Below are 21836 nucleotides of genomic sequence, written 5' to 3'. Positions count from 1 at the left end.
TGTACATAGAGTTGGTATGAGTCAAAACTGATTCAACGGCACTAACAATTTGACCTAAACATTACACAAGTCAGTACATTCCTTACTAGCGGTATCCTATCCCAGTTTATCACAAATGAATGTTTCAGGAACTGAAGAGCTATCACAGGCCAGGAACTATCAATATTCCACCTATCATCAGCGATGTTGTCCTCATTGCCTCATGGTGAGTGACCAACTCCACAACCCCATTCTTAAAGTTTGCTTCCTAGGACTACTTATGGTATCAAATGTCTTAGGTCAAGTTCCCTAGAAGCAGAGCCTGAGACGGATTCAGGGCCACATGACTTACTAAAGGAATGCTCTTCAGGAAAACCTCTGAGGGAATGAAATGGGAAAAGGGAAACAGCCAAGCATGGATGTAGTCTCAGGTAAAGTCTAGCTGTGGCCTGATGGACAAAGGGAGGATTCTGGCTCATAAACTGCATCACAGCCCCACCCCCTCTTGAAGCAAATGAGTCAGTCTTTTGTACCCCGTATTAATCAGTCATTGGCTGTGGATTGGGAATGGGTAACACCTGGGTGAGGCAACTCCCATCATTTGAGGACAATTCTCCAGAATCTCTGGAGAAGGGGGAGAGCTGTGAATGATTAGCAGTCAAAATTGAGAGCAGCTGGATGTGCCAGCTTGGTAAAGGGGATCTGGACAGGGCACCACAGTGTACAACACATACATTCAACAAATATTTATTGGGCATTTATTGTAAGCCAGGCAAAGTCAGCAAAAGCATGGCTTCAGAAGTGCCCAAAAGTCCTCTCTCTCTCTCTCTAGCAAATAGACTCAAATTAATCATCTTATACATATTTTCTTTCCCCATCAAACTCCTTACCAGACCTCTCCACAAGGTAAGGATAGCCAGACCATGTACCCACCTACTCCTAATTAGTTCAATTTCAACCGCAACTCAAACTGACAGCATTGTATATGCCATTATTGTATGGTGGTGGTCTATCACCAGGGCAACTGGGAATCAGTATACATACTGATTGGACCAAGATGCTTAATTTGACAAAGTCCAATTCCTCTATGCACTTAGCTACCCACACTCTTATATATAATAATATCACTCTTGGTAATGTAAACTAGTCCACAGTTTTGTCTGTCTTCTTTTTCCCTAAGGTACCCTCTCTTTTCTCCTTAAGATCTGACTGACCAGCAGTTTCTCCTGAATTTACATCTCCTGAATTTCTCTTTCTACTAGCTAACCATGATACTAGTAGAATCAAAACAAAAACAAGTAGAGTGTGTTTCATAGAGGAGTCATAAATTGAATGAAGCAGCAAGAACACTTGCCAAAATAGAAATACTTTAAGTCAATTTCTTCTTCTAAATGGGTTTAATACTCAATATGGGAATGACTGGAGGATTCTAGTGGCTGGGGTAATCATTTCTAGAAAAGGTTCATTGCTAAGGTACCAAAACAGATATCACACTGAAGAGTCTTCTCTTTATTTCACTGTGCTCTTCCCTAAATAGATATGCTGCTGTCAAGCGAGGCAGAAATTACAAATGAAGCTTATTTCTACTGCACTCATGAAGCTTTTCCCACTGTCAGTTTTCTGAATTTCAAATGAAAAATGAGTGCCATCTGAAGGCCTTCCTTCAACCACCATATTTATAGGTTCTCTCATATAGATTTTCAAGCATGAAAATGCTAACCAAAGCATTCCTAAATGATGAAAGTGAATATGTATCAACTTATTGTGGATTCTCCAATGTTCCTAAAGGCTGAGTTCTAACTCAAGGATTTCAACATATCTGTAGGTTTGATGGTTAAGTTGGAGAAAATGCTTGAAGGTGTTTTTTTCATTCAATATACATGTAAGGTTTCTCTTCAGGAGTGCTTCTCTAGAATTGAAAAGCTACTCTGTAATAGAAACACCTATACATTTATGAGATCTGTTCTCTCATGGCTTCTCAGATGTTTAAAAAGGCTACAACTCCAACTGAAACTCATTCCACATTCTTTACACTGAAAGGGTTTCTCACCAGTATGGATTCTCTGATGTTGATTAAGATGTGATTTCAGAGTGAAGCCTCTTCCACATTCATTACATTGATAGGATTTTGTGCTGGAATAGATTTTTTGATGTTTTAGGTGGGAACATTGGCCAACATTTTCTCTACATGTATCACATTCATAGGTTTTCTCTTCAGTATGAGTTCGGTAATGCTGAATAAGGTCTGAACCATAACTAAAGGCTTTTCCACATATATCACACTTATAAGGTTGCTCTTGTAACTCAATTTTCTTATCTTCAAACACTGTTAAGTTCCAACTATATGCTTCTTCACAAATGCCATTTTTTTCATTTTTCTGACCCATGTGGAGCACCTGATGCTCAATTAAGCTAACATATTGAAAAAAGATTTCTCCACATTCATGACACTGATGGGATTTGTCTCTAGTGTGGAGTCTCAGATGTCCAGCAAGGTGTGACCGCCTGCCAAAGCCTTTCCCACATTCATTACACTTAAAGGGTCTCTCCCCACTGTGGACACTCTGATGCTGAACAAGATGGGACCTCACTCTAAAAGCTTTGCCACATAAATGACAAGTATAGGGTTTTTCACCAGTGTGTACTCGCTGATGTTGAGTTAGGTGCACACGTTGATTGTAGCTTTTCCCACATTCATCACACTTAAATGGTTTCTCCCCAGTGTGTATTCGCTGATGTTGAATAAGATGTGCACTCTGAATAAAGCTTTTCCCACATTCATTACATTTATATGGTCTCTCTCCTGTAGAGGACTTTTTATGGGCATATGTGACTTCACTGAAATTTATCCTCTTCGAAGGGGGTTGTCCTAATATTGCTTTCATGGGAATTCCCTGATTTCTATCCAACTTGTCTTGGTGTTCACTGTCTTCTCCAAAATCTTGAACTTGAGAAACATTTCTTTGGATTCTTCCTGACAGTTCCATGTCTGCTTCTGGAAATTCTGAAATTTTCTTCTTAATGTTCAATTTTATATTCTTCCTTCTTTTGTCACTGCCTGAAAAAATAAAGAGAAAATGCAAATGTTATCCTCTCTTTTACAGAAGAAAGGGAACTGTCAGGGAAAACAGGATGATTAGATGAAAACTATTATATAATATATTATATATTATATAATCAAAAGTGGATTCATGTATGTATTTGATGCCAACAGGAATGAAAAAAACACATTTGGGACTTGTCCAGCAAAAACAAGACAAAGAAGTGGCTAACTTTACAAGGGTGGTGAAAGTGATTGCAGTCAGGCAACAGTACGGATAAGTAAAAACTTCTATTACAAAGAAAAGAGGGAAAGAAATTCTAAAATGGGAGAGGGGATAGGAAATGTTGAGGGGGTCATTATCTCAACATAAGTTAGGCAGAGAGAATGAGGTAGAACAAGAATAAACATGGATGGTGAGAACTGACAAAAAAACTGGAAGAATGGAAAGCAAATGATCATGAAAGGCATAAAGAGTTGGGAAAAATACCTGATAGGAGCAAGGAAAGAGAGAAATATGCCAGCAAAAATTACTGTCAAAGGGTAGGTGAATATCAATTCCTGTCCTCTTCACTCTTAGCCAACTCTATAGCTTCAGTTTCCTCCCTACGGTACCACATACTTCTCCTTTGGGAATGCTCATCACCTTCAGTATCTGCTTTTCCTCCTTTCCCCCAAGACCATCAGCTCCACAAGCAAATGATCTGTATCTGTTCTGTTCACTGTCATATCCCGAGCATCTAGCACTAGAGACTCTCAATAAATATGGCTGGATGAGCAAATAAAGTATCTTTTCTTTGATCCAAAAAAAGGAGAGGAGGTAGGTGAGTATTAACTGGGAAGCTAGTCATAAGAACAACTGGGGAGAGGATATGAAACAGAAACTATTTTAAAGCAACTGCTTTCCAAGTCTACAGCATTATTGGAAGGCTTTCCCCAATGAGGCAGTTACCAAGAAGAATGGGACAGAAGAGATATCTCAGCCCAACCCAGAACTTTAAGACACTATGACCTTCATAAACTCCTGTTCCATGATGGAAGAGGTACTAATGGTTGTTAAGTTAAATGATGAGTAGCTGAGCTTGGGGACATCAAAAAGCACAATTGAAAAAGAAACCAAAAATAAAACTTTGGCCAATCACAGAGTTGTCTGAAGAATATCAATAAGAGTCTTTAAGTTCACAGCAAAGTTTATAGTGATCCTACACATGTATGTTTAATGCCACTTGAACAGATAAGGAAAACATATAAGTAAACAAACAGGAAAATTACTCAACCTTATTCATAATCAAATTAATGACTATGAATACAACAAAGAATAATCTGCTTATTCAATTTGTTAAAAAAATTTTAATAATGCTGGCAAGAATTTGGTAAAAATGATAGTCTCACATGTGGTACAATTCTTTTGAAAAGCAATCTGTTAATATGTATTGAGTCATAAAGATATTTTTATCCTTTCCTCCATTAATCCCACTTCTAGGAATCTACTATAAGGAAATAAAAGTAAGTATAGAAAAAGCCATAGGCATAGCACAGTTATCAAAAGATCAACAACTGAGGAACAGTTGATTAGAACTACGATGCATCCACACAATGGCAGGTTATACAGTCAAAAATAACAAACAGAAAGGCTGAATAACACTGGAAAATGTGCTATGTCTAATATTAAATTATATCCTATGAGTACAACTAAGGAACCCTGGTGGTACAATGGTTAAGTGATCAGCTGCTAACCAAACCAGCCAGCCACTCTGCAGGAGAAAAGACCTGGTGATCTGCTCCCGTAAAGATTTCAGCCTAGGAAACCCTACGGGGAAGTTCTACTCTATCCTATACGGTCGCAATCAACTTGACAGCACACAACAAGTGTAACTATATAAAAATAAGAATGTGAAAATAGATAGAAGGAAATACAGTAAATAACAGTTATACTAGTTAGGGTGGTGGGATTATGGATGATTTTTTTTCTCCTTTCTCTCCCCCAAATTTCCTATACTATTGTTATTTTATTATTTTAGAATAAAATAAGTAAATTAGGAAAAGGCGGAAAAGGGAAAGAAGCATGTAAGAGAGTAAAAAAAAAGTCATTTACTATAATAGGAAGTAAACAGATAATGTTTAAAATTGACAATTTAAGAAACAGCAGTATTATTTTAAAATATAGAATAACCAGAAGAAACAGGTAAGAGCTAAAAGCAGGCACCTCTGGGGAAAGGAAAGTTGTAGGGATGAGGGGAGGGGGGGCATAGAATTTTACCTATTAAACTGACAACCAATTAAGGTATAAACATGAATAAAATAAACTGCTATCTTTGCCCCTTCTTACTGCTCCCAGTATCACAACCCATCTGTCCTACTGTACTAAGCTAATAAAACAATTTTTGCCTCTCTTTATCCCCAAATACAAACTCCTCACGCATACATCTTTGGGATTTCTCTCTGAAGTGGCGTTTCAGATGTTCAATCAGATGGGAATGCCGACCGAAGTTTTTTCCACATTCATTACATCCATAGGGTCTTTCTCCACTGTGCACGCTATGATGCTGAACAAGATGTGAGCTCACCCGGAAAGCTTTTCCACACACCTGACATTTATAGGGTTTCTCACCAGTGTGGACTCTCTGATGCTGAGTAAGGTGCACACGCTGATTATAGCTTTTCCCACATTCACCACATTTAAACGGTTTTTCTCCAGTGTGGATTCGCCGATGTTGAATAAAGTTTGAGGCTTGAAGGAAAAATTTACCACAATCATTACATTTGTGACCTCTCTCACCATTTGTGTTTTGCTTACGATTAATGCCAAGATCTCTTTTCTCAGAAGGGTTCTGCCTTGATTTCCCCACAGGGGGGTTTACCTGCCACCTTTCTACCATGCCCTTAAGGTCACTAACTTCTGCAAACTCTGGACTCTGGGGAACATTCCTTTCAGTGCTTCCTGACGTCATCCAGTGTGATTCGGCTTCATCAGAATTCTGCTCTACTATGAGTTCCATGTTCTCATTCCTGGACTCATAATCTGAAATAATAGAAGAAAAATGGAAACATTAGCAAGCCCCTGAATTAGAACAAAGAAAAGGACTGATGGGTATAGGATAATTAAATAAAACCGACATGTGCTGGGAATGCATGACTTTGTAAAGTCATATGCAAAATGACATGACAAAGAATACTCAAGCAGGAAACTAAGACAGGTTAGGGATGGAAGAGCTGGCAAAAAGTGGTTCAAAGGGATGAGGCTGCACAGCAGTCCCTCTATTTAATGAAGATGATATCCTCTTGGTATGGTCCTTACATACGGTACCTGTTTGTGAATACCTGTGCAGTATCAAATATTCTTAATAAAATTTGATACTGGGTTATACAGCTAACCCAGTCTTCACCTTCCTCTTCCTGTTTGTTCACAGCCTGAAGAAAGATGATCTTTCCAGCTTTTTCAATCCCCAAAGGATCTCAATTTGGTATGAATTAGTCTAAAGGAAAAAAAAATTCTTTCTACACCCAGAGAAGAACCTACTCTGTCAAGAGATAGATTAACAAATAGTCATTGTTGAATACAGATGTTTGAGTGACTGCAATCAGTTCCCTGTGCAACTCTATAAGCAACATACACTTTACCCATAACCCTGCAGTTTAATACGGTTTGCAGAGACAAATCTTCTGTTATTAACGAAAAACAGGGAATATTATTTTTAAAATGCTCGAGTTCATAGCTTATTGAGAATCTCCTAATTAAAAATTTTTTGAAGAGTTTTCAAAAATTATATAATAATGGGAAGAAGAGTTAATATTTGCTAAGTTCTTCCTATAAGGAGCCCTGGTGGTGCAATGGTTAAAAGCTCGGCTGCTAACTGAAAGGTCAGCAGTTAAACCCACCAGCGTCTCTGTGGGAGAAAAGACCTAGCGATCTGCTCCCGTAAACACTGCAGCCTAGGAAACCCTATGGGGCAGTTCTACTCTGACCTATAGGATCCCTATGAGTCCGAATCAACTCAACAACACACAAGTGCTTACTACGGGGCCAGGCATGATGCTGTTCTACAATTTTATGACAATCCTTACAATGACCTTTTGAGGTAGGTACTACTGTATTTTTACGCAAATAACATGTGCAGCTTCTGTGTTTGTTTGTCAACTGTGCCCTCCCTGCCCCATGAGGTATTTTCTTAAGAGCTGCTATGCCAGTCTTTTTTTACATGTTGCTGCAAAAAAAATTAACATAGCGCGCTTACAAAAATGCCTCGTGGCGGGGAGACTGCGGTTGGCAAACAAATGTAGAAGGCACGAGTTTTTTGCATCACTATCTTTTTCTAAAATTGTTGTTGAAAGCATACACAGCAAAAACAAAACAAAACCCGCTACCGTCAAGTCAATTCTGACTCATAGCAACCCTATAGGACAGAGCAGAACTGCCCCATAAGGTTTCCATGGAGCACACGGTGTATTTGAACTGCTGACTTTTTGGTTAGCAGCCGTAGCTCTTAACCACTATGCCATCAGGGTTTCCTACACAGCAAAACATACACCAATTCAACAATTCAGTGACACTGATTATATTTTTCAAGTTGTATAATCATTCTCACCCTCCTTTTCTACATTGTTCCTTCCCCACTAACATAAACTTACTGCCCCCTAAGCTTCCTATCTAACCTTTCGAGTTGCTGGTGTCAGTTTGATCCCCTATAGATCTCTTAAAAAGCACAATGCTCGAGACAAACATTCTTTACTAATTAAGCTAAACTATTGTTTGATTTAATGAAGACTTCATACATTTGGTTTAAGATTAAAAGATTATCTCAGGGCAACAGTTTTGAGGGTTCATCCAGCCTCAATGGCTCCAGAAATTCTAGATTCCATCAGAATCTGATTTCTGTTCATTTTCCGCTTTTAGACCAGGATTCTTCTATAGAATCTTTGATCAAGATGTTCAGTGATGGTAGCCAGGCACCATCCAGTTCTTCTGGTCTCATGGCAAAGAAGGTAGTTGTTCATGGAGACAATTAGTCACACATTCCATTTCCTCCTCCTATTCCTGACTTTCCTTCTTCCTCTGCTGCTCCAGGAGAAGAGAGGTTTAAATATTGTACCTTAAATACTACTATCCTTTTTTGACATAGTCAGAAGTTTTAAGTCTTATATCATAAAGACATCTTTATTTTAATTAGCCTTATAACTATTTTTACTTAATTCTTCTCTTCCCAAAAAGAATTTTTAATAGCATGTCATGGATTGAATTATGTCCCCCAAAAATGTGTGTATCTATTTGGCTGGGCCATGACTCCTGGTATTGTGTGATTTTCCTATATGTTGTAAATCCTGCCTCAATGATGTTAATGAGGGAGGATGGGTGGCAGTTGTGTTAGTAAGGCAGGACTCAGTCTGCAAGATTGGATTGTATCCTGAGGCAATCTCTTGAGATATAAAAGAGAGAAGTGAGCAGAGAGACAGGGGGACCTCATACCACCAAGAAAGCAGTGCCAGGAGCAGAGCCCGTCCTTTGGACCTGGGGTCCCTGCGCAGAGAAACTCCTAGTCCAGGGGAACACTGATGAGAAGAAGGCCAATAGAGAGAGAAAGCCTGGAGCTGATGTCCTGAATTTGGACTTTTAGCCTACTTTACTGCGAGGAAATAAACTTCTCTTTGTTGAACCCATCCACTTGTGGTACTTCTGTTGTAGCAGCACTAGATGACTAAGACATAGCACAAACACATATAAACAAAATAACTCTATCACAAACCAGACTTTTTACATGTTTTTTCCTTTTCTATCTAACTAGGCAGGTAATCACAGCTATCACATATTTTTATTTTCTCTTTTATTCACACCTACTTATGCTCACATATATTATTATTAGAATTCTCTCCATTAAACAAGCACATGGCTTTCTTTTTCTACGTGTGCATTTGAAACAAATCAGATTAATCCAATGTACTTCTTTAGGGTTAACAACTGCCTTTTTCCAGAGAAGGCAATTATACAGTTATATCGCCTTTACAGATTTACTTCTTTCTTCTTTCCTGCATGACAAGCTTTATGCTCATTTCCCCGTCTGTCCTCCTTACCCATTGCTATGCCTAGGCTGCAGAGTAACGCAGTGGTCAATACAAAAACACCCAATCAGGCAGATTTGGTGCTTTACAAATTCATGATCTTCAACTTCACTGGTGCCCTGTCTGGCAATTCTTTGTTTCTAAGGTTGGTTCTTTTCCCCATTCATTTTTCTCAGCAGCTATATCTAAATGTCTCCATCATGATCTCCGAGCTATATCACTGTATTAAAAAGGCACAGAATAGTATATATGGTATAATGTTTGCAAGCGTGTGTATATATACTGAATATATGTAAAAATACAATCAAGAAGCTGCTAACCATCATTGCCTTTGTCAAGGAAAACTAGGGGACTGAAGATCAGGGGTAGGTGACTTACTTTTCACTTTATACTCACTTGTACCATCTCACTATTTTTTTTTTTTTTTACCATGAGCATGTATAATGTTTTAAAAACCAAAGTTCTCCACTGCACTCAAATCTCTACTCCACCACCTACTCCATTACCTACTTTCTCTCAACAGACTCAAAAAACTCCTAGAATGTCCCATAACCACCTATAAACTTAAAACAGCACCCTTATTCTTTCATCTTGCCCTTGTCTCCCAACGGAAGAGATGTCTCTCTTCTAAGGTCAATCTTTCCTCCTGTTCCTTGGATTCCATCACGCCCTTCCTGTTTTCCAGGGACCTCCCTACATCAATTATCCACTCTTCCCTACCCCAATATTTCAAACTCACTCTATATTATTTCCCGTTAGTATTTAAATATACTTCTTAAATATAAGCTTATTAAATCAAAAGGACGTATAAAAATAATCATCCATCTAACTCATGTACCCGTTCGGTGATCAGTCCTCTTGTCTACTTCACAAAGTTGTCAAAAGTTTATCATAGCTATTGTAAGTTTATGATGGCTTTCCCAAATTCCTCTTCTGTGCAGTTTTCAAAGAAACTGTCTCTGTTCCCCAAGGCCCCAACTACTCCATGGAAACTGCTGTCGCTAGAAATCATTCATTTATTTTTTTAAATCTCGTTTCTAAGTCTGATGGATACTTTTTAATCCTGACTTCTATGATGCTGTTAGGAATCTACAGGCATGAAAATAATCTAATATGGCCTTCCCAGAGAAGTTAAGGAGGCAGCAGCCACTGATCATATTCGTAATGTAGAAGGGTATACTGAAGTTGTAAAGATCCTGTAATGAGATGGAAAGTAGGAATTTAAAACTGTTTGGAGAATGGTATAGAAAAGAACTGTGCCAAGAACCTACAACTTTGAAACCCACGATTGAAAATGATAAAGCAATACAGTCAGCCGTCTGTATCTGCAGGTTCCGCATCCAAGGACTCAGCCAACTGTGGATCGAAAACATTTGGGGGAAAAAAAAAGTGATGTGTAGGGATACCCTGCTGTAGCCTCCTGCCATTTCACAGATCCTTAGTCTCTCTCCAGTACTCACTGTTTCAGCACTGTTCACCTCACGTCTGACATGTACTATGTAGTTAGGCCTACAATGGTTGCATCGGTACTGAACATGTACAGACTTTCTTTTCTGGTCATTATTCCCTAAACAAAACAGTATAACAACTATTTACATAGCATTTACATTGTATTAAGTATTATAAATAATCTAGAGACGATTTAAAGTATACAGGAGGATATGCATAAGTTATATGCAAATACTATGCCATTTTATATAAGGGACTTGGGCATCCGGGGATTTTGGTATCCGCGAGGCTGCTGGAATCAATCCTCCGCAGATACCGAGGGACAACTGTCCTAACAGACTCAGACAAGAGAACTATCTGAAATTAATTTAAAAAGACAAGAAATATTTGCATTAAATGACAGTATTCACAGTATATCAATAATTCCTTGAGATAAAAGACCACCACTAAGATTCCAATAGACAAGTGAGCAAAGGGCATGCAGAAATAAATCAAAGAAAAGGAAATACAAATAAATATAAATAGTAATAAAAGAAATGAAAAATTTTAAAGAGCAAGAGTCATTTTTACATCTTTTAAATAAAGGCCTGTGAGTGAACTAATACACTTAGACAAGGTAAATTGGCATAATGCTTTTTGAAGGATATTTGGCATTATGTATGTATTTCATCTAAAGTCTACTGGTGTGCTTCATACATAATGGTTCTTCTAAAAGAATTAATTCAACATAAGCTAAAAGCCATAAGCTCCAAAATGTCTGCTACAGGGCAGAGATGTTTATAATTGTTGCAGGCAGCACAATCAAAGGTTAGTTTTAAGGATCATAACTTAGTTAGAAATAGGTTCAAAACTTCAGTCAGGATGCAGAATTCAAGAAGCAACATGACGTGTGAAATGCAGACGCCAGGACGAACATCCTAACATAGGTACTGGTGATCTGAGAACTATGATAGTGATATTTTTCTAATAAACTCCCAGGTGATGCCATTGTGACACTGTAGTGACTATTAAAATACACAGTTATTCTGTAAAGTCTGGGATGTCTTCATAAATCGGAATTACTCAGTAAACATTATCCAATTTATCAAGAGTAGAGTACAATGACCACTAAAAATTTGTTAAAAACCAAACCAAAAAAACGAAACCTGTTAGTTTTAAGCTCTCTTTTACTTTTAAGTAGCAAAAACATAGCATTTGCAATTGCAAATACCACCCCTCAGGTACTATCAGTCTTCAATCACACACATCTTTATTATGATAGAAATAATCAGAATAAGCTGAATAAGTAAAAAAAAAAGAAAAAAATATAAGTCATAGCAATGAAAACATATATGCTTTTATATGATGTGCTAGAAACATTCCTTACAGGATAACAAAATTAAGATGTCCTAATCCATGCAGACAATAATTCTTACCAATGGAAGCAATACTCCCATAGTTTTCCTTTCTGTCATCCCTATAATGATTCTTCTGGGACTGGTCCAAATGTCCCCATTCCTCCAGGATGAAGGAAACAGCCACATCAGCCACATCTTCAATTTTCACCAACTTCTGAAACATGAGATCTCCACTAAATTCCCATTCCCTATGCTCAAATTTGGAGTGAGAGGAAGAACTGGGAGCTTTAAGGAAAAAAACAGGGGGAGGGACTATGCCTCAAAGAGGATAGGGAAGTACTGGGTAGAAAGGAAAAAGATCACAAAGGAATTAAGAACCAACGCACGATGGGCCTGGTCTCTAGTTAAAGAAACTGAGAATTCCTGATAAAGATCCAGGATTAAGGCTGGTTATTGTCAGAGGAGAGTTATGGATCCTCAATAAAGGCAAAGGGACGCCAGCTCACCTGGGACCCAGCTGAGAGAAGTGAAGCTGTCAGCTCCTGGTCTCTAAGGTTGTCCTTCAAGGAAAGGGAAGGAACTTGGAGAATAGGAAGGGCTAAAGGAGGAGAAAAAGACGTTTAAGTAAGAACATCTCTGCCCAATTCTTATTGCCATCATGCTCCTCATTTGCTTAAGAATCTACAGTGGTCTCCTAATACATCAAGGTCAAATTCTTCCGCTTGGCTCTGAAGGCCCTCTACATTCTGTCCCCTCCCATACCTGCTATTGCCCCCACCTCTAAAAAAAACAAAACAAAAACAGACTCCCTGCTTTGGTCAGGCTAATCCCTCCTGCTAAGCCTTAGACTGTGCTATTCCCCAACATAGGATCCACTCTGCTCTGCCAAGATAAAATCTATTCTTCTCAAAGAAAAACCAAAGTGCCACCTCTTCTATGAAGCCAAAGCATTCCCTATAGCCCAGCTTCTCCAGCCTGAATGTGCAAACAAATCACCAGGATCTTGTTACATTACAAAGTCTGATTCAGTAAGTCTGGGCTGGGACCTGATACCCTGCATTTCTAATAAGCTCCCAGGTGATACCCATCCTGCTGTTCCTTGAACCATACTTTGATCGTTGCTGTTGTTGGCTGCCTTTGATTAGGATTCCTACTCATGGAGACCTCATACACAATGGACAGTTGTGATCCATAGGGTTTTCACTGGCTGATTTTCAGAAGTAGATCGCCAGACCTTTCCTCTTACTTTGTCGTAGTCTGGAAGCTCCAGTGAAACCCATTCAGCATCACAGCAACACAAGCTTCCACTGACAGACGAGTGGTGGCTTAGGTTGAGGTGCATTGGCCAAGAATCAAACCCGGATCTCCTGCATGGAAGGTAAGAATTCTACCAGTGAACCACCACTGCTCTCTACACTTTGATTAGCAAGGCCTTAGTCCACATTCTCTCCCTTCAGGGAATTACTATGGTTGGTTCACAGTCATTCAAGAAATATTTGCCAACTCTTCATGTTATAGGAAGAGGCAACTCTTGCCCTCAAAAATTTTACTGTCTAATGTGGAGGGCAGACATGTACACCTTACTTACTTACAACATAGTGTAAAGAGTACTATAATTGAAGATCACTCAAGTTTCAACAGGAACACCTGCACAGGGGGAGAAGAGGGTGTCAGGAAAGTCTTTCCAGAGACAGTGGCTCTGTGAAGTAGAGACGGGAGGGAAGGAGGATGAGGGTGCTTTCCAAGCAGAGTGAATAGCATGATCCTGGAGGTTCTGACCTCTAGATGCTGATGACCATCTGACCCTCTGATGTCACCTCTGCTTGTCCTTTGTTTAAGGTTCATGGTTCATTCACATATCATTGCCTATGTGTGCCCTGACTTGGAGAGACCGACCTGATATGAACTTTTAACCCCATGATTTTAGAACTTCCTCAGTCCTGGAGATACATGTGCATATGTAGCTTGCTTCTTTCTGATGATTAGGAAATAATGAGCAAAGACACAGAAAGGAGATAATGGTTAAAGAAATGAAAGCTAAACATAGATGGCTAAAGATTCAAAACAGAACTTGAAGAAATAAATGAATATAGTCTATATGTGAGCAAACAGTAATTACGTTGGATAAAGAAACTGGCTAGGGCCTGTCTAACAGAGAAGACAAGAAGCACTTAACAAAAGAAAAAAGAAGCCTGATTTGATAAGACTCTGAAAGCGGAGGGAAGATGACAGTGATTTAAGGGGGTGGGATTCTGGGTTTGAAGAGACCAGTAGTAAAGGAAAGGCAGGATAACCCAGAATGAGTTTAAAGTATAGATTTAGAGTCAGACTCTTTGGCTTGAAATCCCAGCTCGGTTACTCAATACTTTGTGACTCTGGACAAAGTACTTAACCTCTCTAGGCCCAAGCTTCTTAATTTCTAACATGAAGATAATAAAAATACCTATTTCATTGGGTTATTGTGAGAATTAACCTTGGTATATCAACAAATTCTAATGAACACAATTTTAGTTTTGAGTTTCTTTTTTGAGCTATTTTTACTACTTTTAAGAAGCGATATTACATGACGTTCTTTTAGAGGTCTTCTGAACAACAAAAAGAAAATTTATTTTATTATTTTTAAAAAATAGAATAAAACTTACTCTTAAAATTTCTATATGGGGTCCACTGGACCCTTTTATAAATCGAAGATATATTTTGGGATCTGAGTGATCTTATTTTTCCTGTATCTTGAAAAACATTTTTCTTTTATCATCCTAGGAATTATTTCATATTAATTAATTCTTCCCAACCATGCCAAAACAACTAAAGTAATAAGACAATGGAAGAATAATGGGAATATTAGGCATCATGCAATAGTGAAATAAATCATCATTCTTCACTATTCTTACTGCTTGCCCAAAGTACTGCACGTGTTTTTTAAAGTATTGCATTATCCTTCAAGAAGATATAAAAGAACATAGTTGTCAGGGATTGAATTGTATCCCCCAAAAATATCTGTCAACTTGGTTAGGTCATGATTCCCAGTATTGTATGACTGTCTACCATTCTGTCATCTGATGTGATTTCCCTATGTGTTGTAAATTCTATCACTATAATGGAATGAGATGGATTAGTGGCAGTTATACTGATGAGATCTGCAAGATTAGATAGTGTCTTAAGCCAATCTCTTTTGAGATATAAGAGAGAGAAGCAAGCAGAGAGACATGGGAACCCCATACCACCAAGAAAGCAGTGCCGGGAGCAGAGCGCATCCTTTGGACCTGAGGTTCCTGCACTGGGATGCTCCAAGACCAAGGGAAGACTGACGCATCACAAGGACCTTCCTCCAGAGCCGAGAGAGAGAAAGCCTTCCCCTGGAGCTGGCACCCTGAATTTGGACTTGCAGCCTACTGGACTGTGAGAGAATAAACTTCTCTTTGTTAAAGCCATCCACTTGTGGTATTTCTGTTATAGTAGCATTAGATGACTAAGACAATAGTTGACACTTGCTATTAGCTTCTGTTAAACACAGCTGACAATTCAGAGTTTCTCATTTTCTGCCGTATCAGCAAAGAGAAGGAAATTTGCAGAGAAGACATTTCACTATTAGATGAATCCGACGATGAACGCAGAGAGACAGAGAAGAGCATCCTGTCTAATGATAATGATGAGACTGAACGTATAATTAAATCTTAGAATACTGGTCTTCATATGATAATACCCCAGATGAATTTTCTCAACTCAAGAATCAATGATGACTGACATATTTCTAATTTCAAGAAGGCAATCTGGCATTCTCATCCAGTGAGTTCTTCAACAGGAAGGACTTCATCATGCAATATTTTGTGTCAAGATCCTGGACCATCCCATTTTGCTAAAAGGATATGTGACATTATTCTTTCAAATTTTATAATGTTTATGCACCAAAATGTATTTGATACACAGAGGTTTGATTCTTATTAAAATGTCTACAAAAGTTGTTTCTCACTATCCTTTGATTCTTACTTCTGCAAAGTATCATAAAATGACTTAAAAATATAATAAGGAGGATTCACTGGAACCAGATGGTAAATGGTGAGGATTACTTTTGCAGGTACACTGAAGGGTAGATGAGTTCATACAGGAAAAGCACCTGAATAGTTCCTGACACATAGAAAGTGCTACATAAGTGGCGGTCGCTACTGCTGCTGTTGTTCTTGTTATTACTACAGTCAGAGGAAAGCTGGAAAAGGTTAGGGCAGAGGGCATGACAAGGGAAAGACGTGACCACTAACTAGAGTCTAGCAGAAAGTCTGGGGTCAAACAGAGGACATACAGGTCCAAAATCTTCTATTTGGAAATCCAAATGCTTTAAATACCAAAGGGTTTTTTTGTGATTGTTGTTTTTTGTTTTCACTAAGTTTGGCATTGAACTAATTTGACAGCAAAACCTGACCTGAATGGATTTGAAGCTATTAAACTCTTTAATTAATACACTTACTGTAAATGTGCAAATATTTCATTACAGAAATATTAATGTGTTTGATTATGGGGTATAACTCAAATCACGCTACCTTACTATATCTGAAAAATTCTGAGTTCTAAAATATATCTGACACCAAAGGTTTCTGATTAGAGATTTTGGACCTGTGGACATTTATCACAATAAATATGATACTTGCCTATCTTCCTTGATGTATCTAATACAGGTTAATAAAATTTTAAAATACAGAAAGAGAAAGAACATAAATACTCTGAACGTCATTGTGAAGCACTGCTTCAAATGAGATTTCATCTGGCCAGCCAGAAGTGAACACGGTTAGGAACTGGAAGGCCTTTTTTTACATAAATATTAAGAAAACAAAATCTATGAGGTAGAGTTGAAAGAATGTTGCAAAATAATTGTCATACTTTGTAAAGACTCTAGCCGTCCTATAAACTGACTTCTCTCTTAAACCAGTGATTCGACTCCAGATCCCTAGCCCTTCTCAACCTCCACATGCTGCTAGTTGCAGAAAGGCTGCCCCAGCCTAAAGTCTCTCTTTTACAGATACCTCCTACCCACACGGACAGGGGTCCTACTCTCTACCCATGTCTGTTCCACTGAATAACTGATGCTCACCATTTTCCTCCAGTAGATGAGGCTGCTGTGGCTCTTGTCTGGGCTGGCTGTCCGTGGACAGGAGCTGCTCACTGGAGGACTCCTGCACAGCTCCAGGTGGCACCATCTTCTGAGGAAGCACTTCAGGACATGCAACAATCTAACAACCACAACCACAACAAATCACCACAGGTTACAGGGAAGGCTATAAAGGAATCCAGCTGACTTCACGTATTCTTTCATTTAATCCTCCGGCAAATAATTAATGTGTTATCTACAATGAGCCTGGCACGGATTATACAGTGGTTTAATAGACATGGTTTAGGCCTAGTTGGAGAAGACTTTCATTTACTACATCAACACACAAGTAAATATATAATTATGAACTGTGTTACATGTTGGAAAAGGAACACGGTGCCATGGGACTGAACAGCAAATGATCCGCTATAGATTAAAAAGAAAACAAACCCACTGCCGTCTAGTTGATTCCGACTCAGAGCGACCCTACAGGATAGAGAAGAACTGACCCATAGGGTTTCCAAGGAGTGGCTGGTGGGTTCGAACTGCCAACCTTTTGGTTAGCAGCCTAGCTCTTAACCACTACGCCACCAGGGCTCCACTACAGACTACGTGGTTTAAAAAAAAAAAAAAAAAACCGGTTGCTGTTGAGTCAATTCCAACTCAAAGTGACTCTGTCAGCTTAAGAGCCTGAGGTTCTTCTAAGAATGTTGAAGTATCCATTACCCAGAGGAGAAGAATAATGAGACTAGTATCTTACACTGCAATGCAATGGTTCCAAAGAATAAGAGAAATTCTCTAACTAGCTTTGAACTCTTGTAGCCCCATGATCCATGATTTTTATTCCTTTCTTAATAAAAAAAAAAATTAGAGTTTAGGAGAGTGTGAGCCTCACAGAAAGAGGAAGGTAAGGGTCAGGTTATAATGAACGTTTAAGAAACACCTTAAGAAAGACTTGCAGCAGTTTTTCTCCTTTTTAAGTTTCTTTTAAGATTTTAAACTTCAGAATCAATTTTATTAAAAAAATTTTAAACAGTGCATGTAAACATGAGATCTTTGTAGAGTAATTCAACTAGTTTTAGTCCCTCCATTAACCCACTTTTTCTTGTCTCTATACAACTACAAAGTTGATTATGTTTGCAGTTGGAATCTACTGATTAAGGTTTTGATAGAATTTTGATTAGTAAACTGGTGAAGTACCTAAATGGAAATGGAGTCACAGGAAAAGAAAGATCTTGTGCATAAAAAAACTTAGGGACCCCCAAGCCACTGACTAAAATACAGCAAGGCAAACTGTTTGGATTAAACCAAATTCATTCTGAATTTTAAAAGCTGAAACAGGATAAGGCTATCCCAAGGTTTCCAAAAGTCCTGTCATGGGATTTGGTATAAACCTGTAGAAAGTATATGCAAAAGAGAAAAAAAGGGACTCGAGAGCAAAGCCCCGAGACCTTCCACTGGCCAGACGCTCAGTGTGGACTGGGTTTCTATTCTTCTAGTTTTGGTGGACGAGGCATTGTATATGTATGTGGTCAATACTATGGGTTAACTTACTTATTACCTGATAACTAGCTGCCTGGAAGCACACCAGCCATCTTTTGACCTTGAAAACCAATGTCAAGTGCTAAGGAAAGTGAAACAGGGCACTAGAGGAGCCTGATGCCCTCAGGACTTCTCTGAGGAGCTGCACCAGCTGTGGCCTAACTACCTCAAACCTTCAGATAATTCACTAACATGGCTGAGTAAAAAATTCATATACCGAAAACAGTCCCCAAATATTAAAAACGAAAGAGTATAATGGAAGGAAAGACCCTATTTATAACAGCAACGATAACTTAAAGCGCTCCGGAATAAACGTAAGAAAATAAATGAGAGCTATAAGAATAAAACTTTGAAATGCTTCAGAGGGACACATAACAAAACACTTGAACAAATGGAAAGCCCACAATGAAAACAGACAACAGATGCAACAATATAAAGAGATCAATCCTCACTAAATTAATATATGATTTAATGCAATCCCAACAAAAATACCAACAGGATTTTTGGGGTGAGGGAAACTAATTAACTCTAAAGTTCATAAAGAAAAAAGAAAACACTGAAAAAAAAAATTGGAGGGGAGAAGAGTAGGCTACCAGATACCGAACCATTTTACGGAGCTCAAATAATTAAAACACAAATACATGAACAGACACTAAGATAAACAGAACAGAAAGTTCAGAAATAGATACAAATACATGCAAAAATTTGGCAGGTGACATTTTAATAAAACAAAAAAGAGTTATACTATAAAAGCTGCATGGGCAACTGCATAGACATCTGGAGAAAAATTAAGTTGTAATCATCCCAAACACTATACACCAAAATAAATTCTAGATGGATCAGTCATTTAAAAGTGTGAAAAAAAAAAAAAAGAAAAAGGAAAAGAAATGATGAGAAAATTTTTTCATAATACTGAATGGAGAAGGTCTTTCTAAGTATGGCACAAGCCAGAAGCCGTAAGTATAAGTAAGTGATTTAAACTGATTACATTTTTTTTTAAAACCTGCAAAACAATAATCTCCATAAGAAAAAAGAAGCAACAAACTAGAAAAATAACATTTGCAACTTATATGACAGAGGAATTATCTTTTCTAATAGGTAAAGAATATAAACAGATTATTCACAAAAAGGTATACAAATAGCTCTTAAAACTCACTCATAATAAGAGAAATGCAAATTAAAGCTGCACGGAAATGGAATATTTCATCTTTCATACTGGCAAGAATGAAAAAGTTTGATAACATATTGTGTCATCAGGCTGGGTCAAAAAATTCCTCTCTTACAGTGCGGGTGGGAATACAGATCAGTATAACCGCTCTGGAGACCAATCTGTTGACAGCTATCAAAATTACAAATACTTATGGCCTCTGAGCCAACAATTTAACTTCTGAGAATTCATTTTATAATTAATTATGTACGTAAAGGATATTCACTACACTAAAGTTTGTTATAGTAAAAATTTAAAAACAATCTAAAGGAACAGCCTAAGTAGGTGTTCAAAAGGCGTTAAATAATTATGGTACATCTATACAATGGAACATAACGCCCTTTCAAAAACAGAGGCAGCTGTATTTGCACTGACATGGAACAAACCAAGATAAAAGAAAAAAGCAAGAGGCAGAAGTGTATAGTAGTTTAAAAACATTTTTTTAAAGCATATTATATACATATATGCTTATATATACAGAGTACAGTATATCTCTATAAGGATATACAAGATACAAGTATCCATGTAATAGTGGTTGCCTCTGGTGAGGAGAACTAGGCAGCTGGGGCATTAGGAGGTCGGATGGAAACTCGATTTTCATTACAGCCTTATGTACTTCTTGAATTTTGTATCATGCCATTCGAAAACTGAATGTAGTAATTTTAAACACAAATAAATAGAATCACAGATTGTTTTCTCCAGGTTAACACACTGGATATTTCTTCTCTTTGCTGGAATGGCAGGGACTCTCCACAGTGTACCTAATCCCAGGAGAACAAAGGAATACGAATGAAGCACCAGAGGGCTCAAGATCTCATCCCTGCTCAGCAGCTCCTTAACTCTTTCCTCTTTCCTCATTGCTCACTTATCTCCTCTTCAACTCACCTGCTGCCTGCGTTCCTCGAGTTCTCTCTGTATATTTTCTACCACAGCCACAGCCTCTTCTCCGCTTTCCGGGTGATGTTCTCTCACCCAGATCTGGAACTCTTCAGGCAAGATGGTCAGGAACTGTTCCAGCACCAGCAGCTCCAGGATCTGCTCTTTGGTGTGCAGCTCTGGTCTCAGCCACTCACAGCAGAGCACCCGCAGCTGGCTGAGTGCCTCCCGGGGTCCAGATGCCTCATGGTACTGGAAGTGCTTGAAGCGCTGGTAAAAAGTCTCAAATGTCGGTGGACTGTACTCCTGCATCCAGGTGCAGTCTTCTTCTTCCACTTTCACTATTCGAAGGTCTTCCTGCTCCTGCGAAGTCTGAGCTGGAGGGTCTAAGTCTATAACTTCCCGGGATTCTGTCATTATCATTCCCACTCAGAATAATCAAATTTCTTTTGAGCTATTTAAGATCTTCTGAAGGACACCTTCAGTAGTGTGTAACCTACTGATACATTGAAAATCATTATTAGCAAAGCGAGATGACAAAGTGGTCATCCACACGGAACAGAGTAATTTACTTAAAAATACGGACTACAAGGTAGCCATCATCCATCTACAAAATGATTATCAATAGAGCCTACTTCCAATATTTACAAATTTTAAAGGAGAGCCATAAAATCGGACATCTGGCCCAACTAAAGTATACTTTTAAGAGGTGAAGAACGGTTACATTTCAGATAAATAACGGAACAAGATTTACTAACTAGTCCAGACGCAGCTGCTCCTTCTCTCTACCGTAAGTCAAACTTAAGTCAGAAAAGGGATCAGAAACATTACAATGTTCAAAATTGGCCCTGTCCTTCAAGCCACAAGAGCCTGACAGACGAACGGGAGTCTTCATTGGTCCCGAAGAGAAGCAGGGATACAGGTACCGATTTGGACTTAGATTCCTTGGAACCCGCGTCCGGACACAAACCCCCTTTCCCTCAGCTCAGTCCCGGGGAACTCTCCTGGAAGATCAGGCTCCACGTAGCCGAGGCTGAGAAGACAGATCTCTTATAAACAGAGAAAACCGAAGCTGACACTTCCCACCACTTCCTCGCCGGAAGTAAGCAAGTCCAGTCCTTCCCAAGCCAACTGGGTTGAGCCATAAATCCCACCCCCGAGAACACTTCCGAGTCCTCTCTAGGAATCCCGGAGGTCCTGGTCTCGCAGCGGGAAGGAGATGCCCGCCCGGCTCCGCCCCGGAGGGGCGTGTTCTCCAATCAGCCGGGAGGT

General features: G+C 38.8%; 1 protein-coding gene across 5 annotated transcripts; it reads right to left on the bottom strand.

Moving 5' to 3' along the window:
• Positions 1-805: 805 nt before the first annotated feature.
• On the bottom strand, positions 806-21836 carry LOC101358619 (zinc finger protein with KRAB and SCAN domains 5). Of its 5 annotated transcripts, XM_004386699.3 has the most exons (6): positions 20574-21836; positions 16943-17081; positions 12366-12457; positions 11938-12073; positions 5445-6041; positions 806-3037 (listed from the first exon to the last, which is right to left on the bottom strand). In XM_004386699.3, exons 1-6 carry the CDS (start codon positions 20985-20987, stop codon positions 1923-1925), a joined length of 2493 nt encoding a protein of 830 aa, XP_004386756.1. In that variant the 5' UTR covers positions 20988-21836; the 3' UTR covers positions 806-1922. The 5 variants fall into 5 exon arrangements, with proteins under 5 accessions (XP_004386756.1, XP_023596819.1, XP_023596820.1 ...); XM_023741053.1 differs by lacking the exons at positions 11938-12073; positions 12366-12457 and having other exon boundaries at positions 2889-3037; positions 5631-5750; positions 5881-6041; XM_023741051.1 differs by lacking the exons at positions 11938-12073; positions 12366-12457.

Source organism: Trichechus manatus, unplaced genomic scaffold (assembly GCF_000243295.1).
Source record: "Trichechus manatus latirostris isolate Lorelei unplaced genomic scaffold, TriManLat1.0 scaffold00170, whole genome shotgun sequence".
Classification (NCBI taxonomy): Eukaryota; Metazoa; Chordata; class Mammalia; order Sirenia; family Trichechidae; genus Trichechus; species Trichechus manatus.
This window is presented reverse-complemented; position numbering and strand designations above follow the sequence as displayed.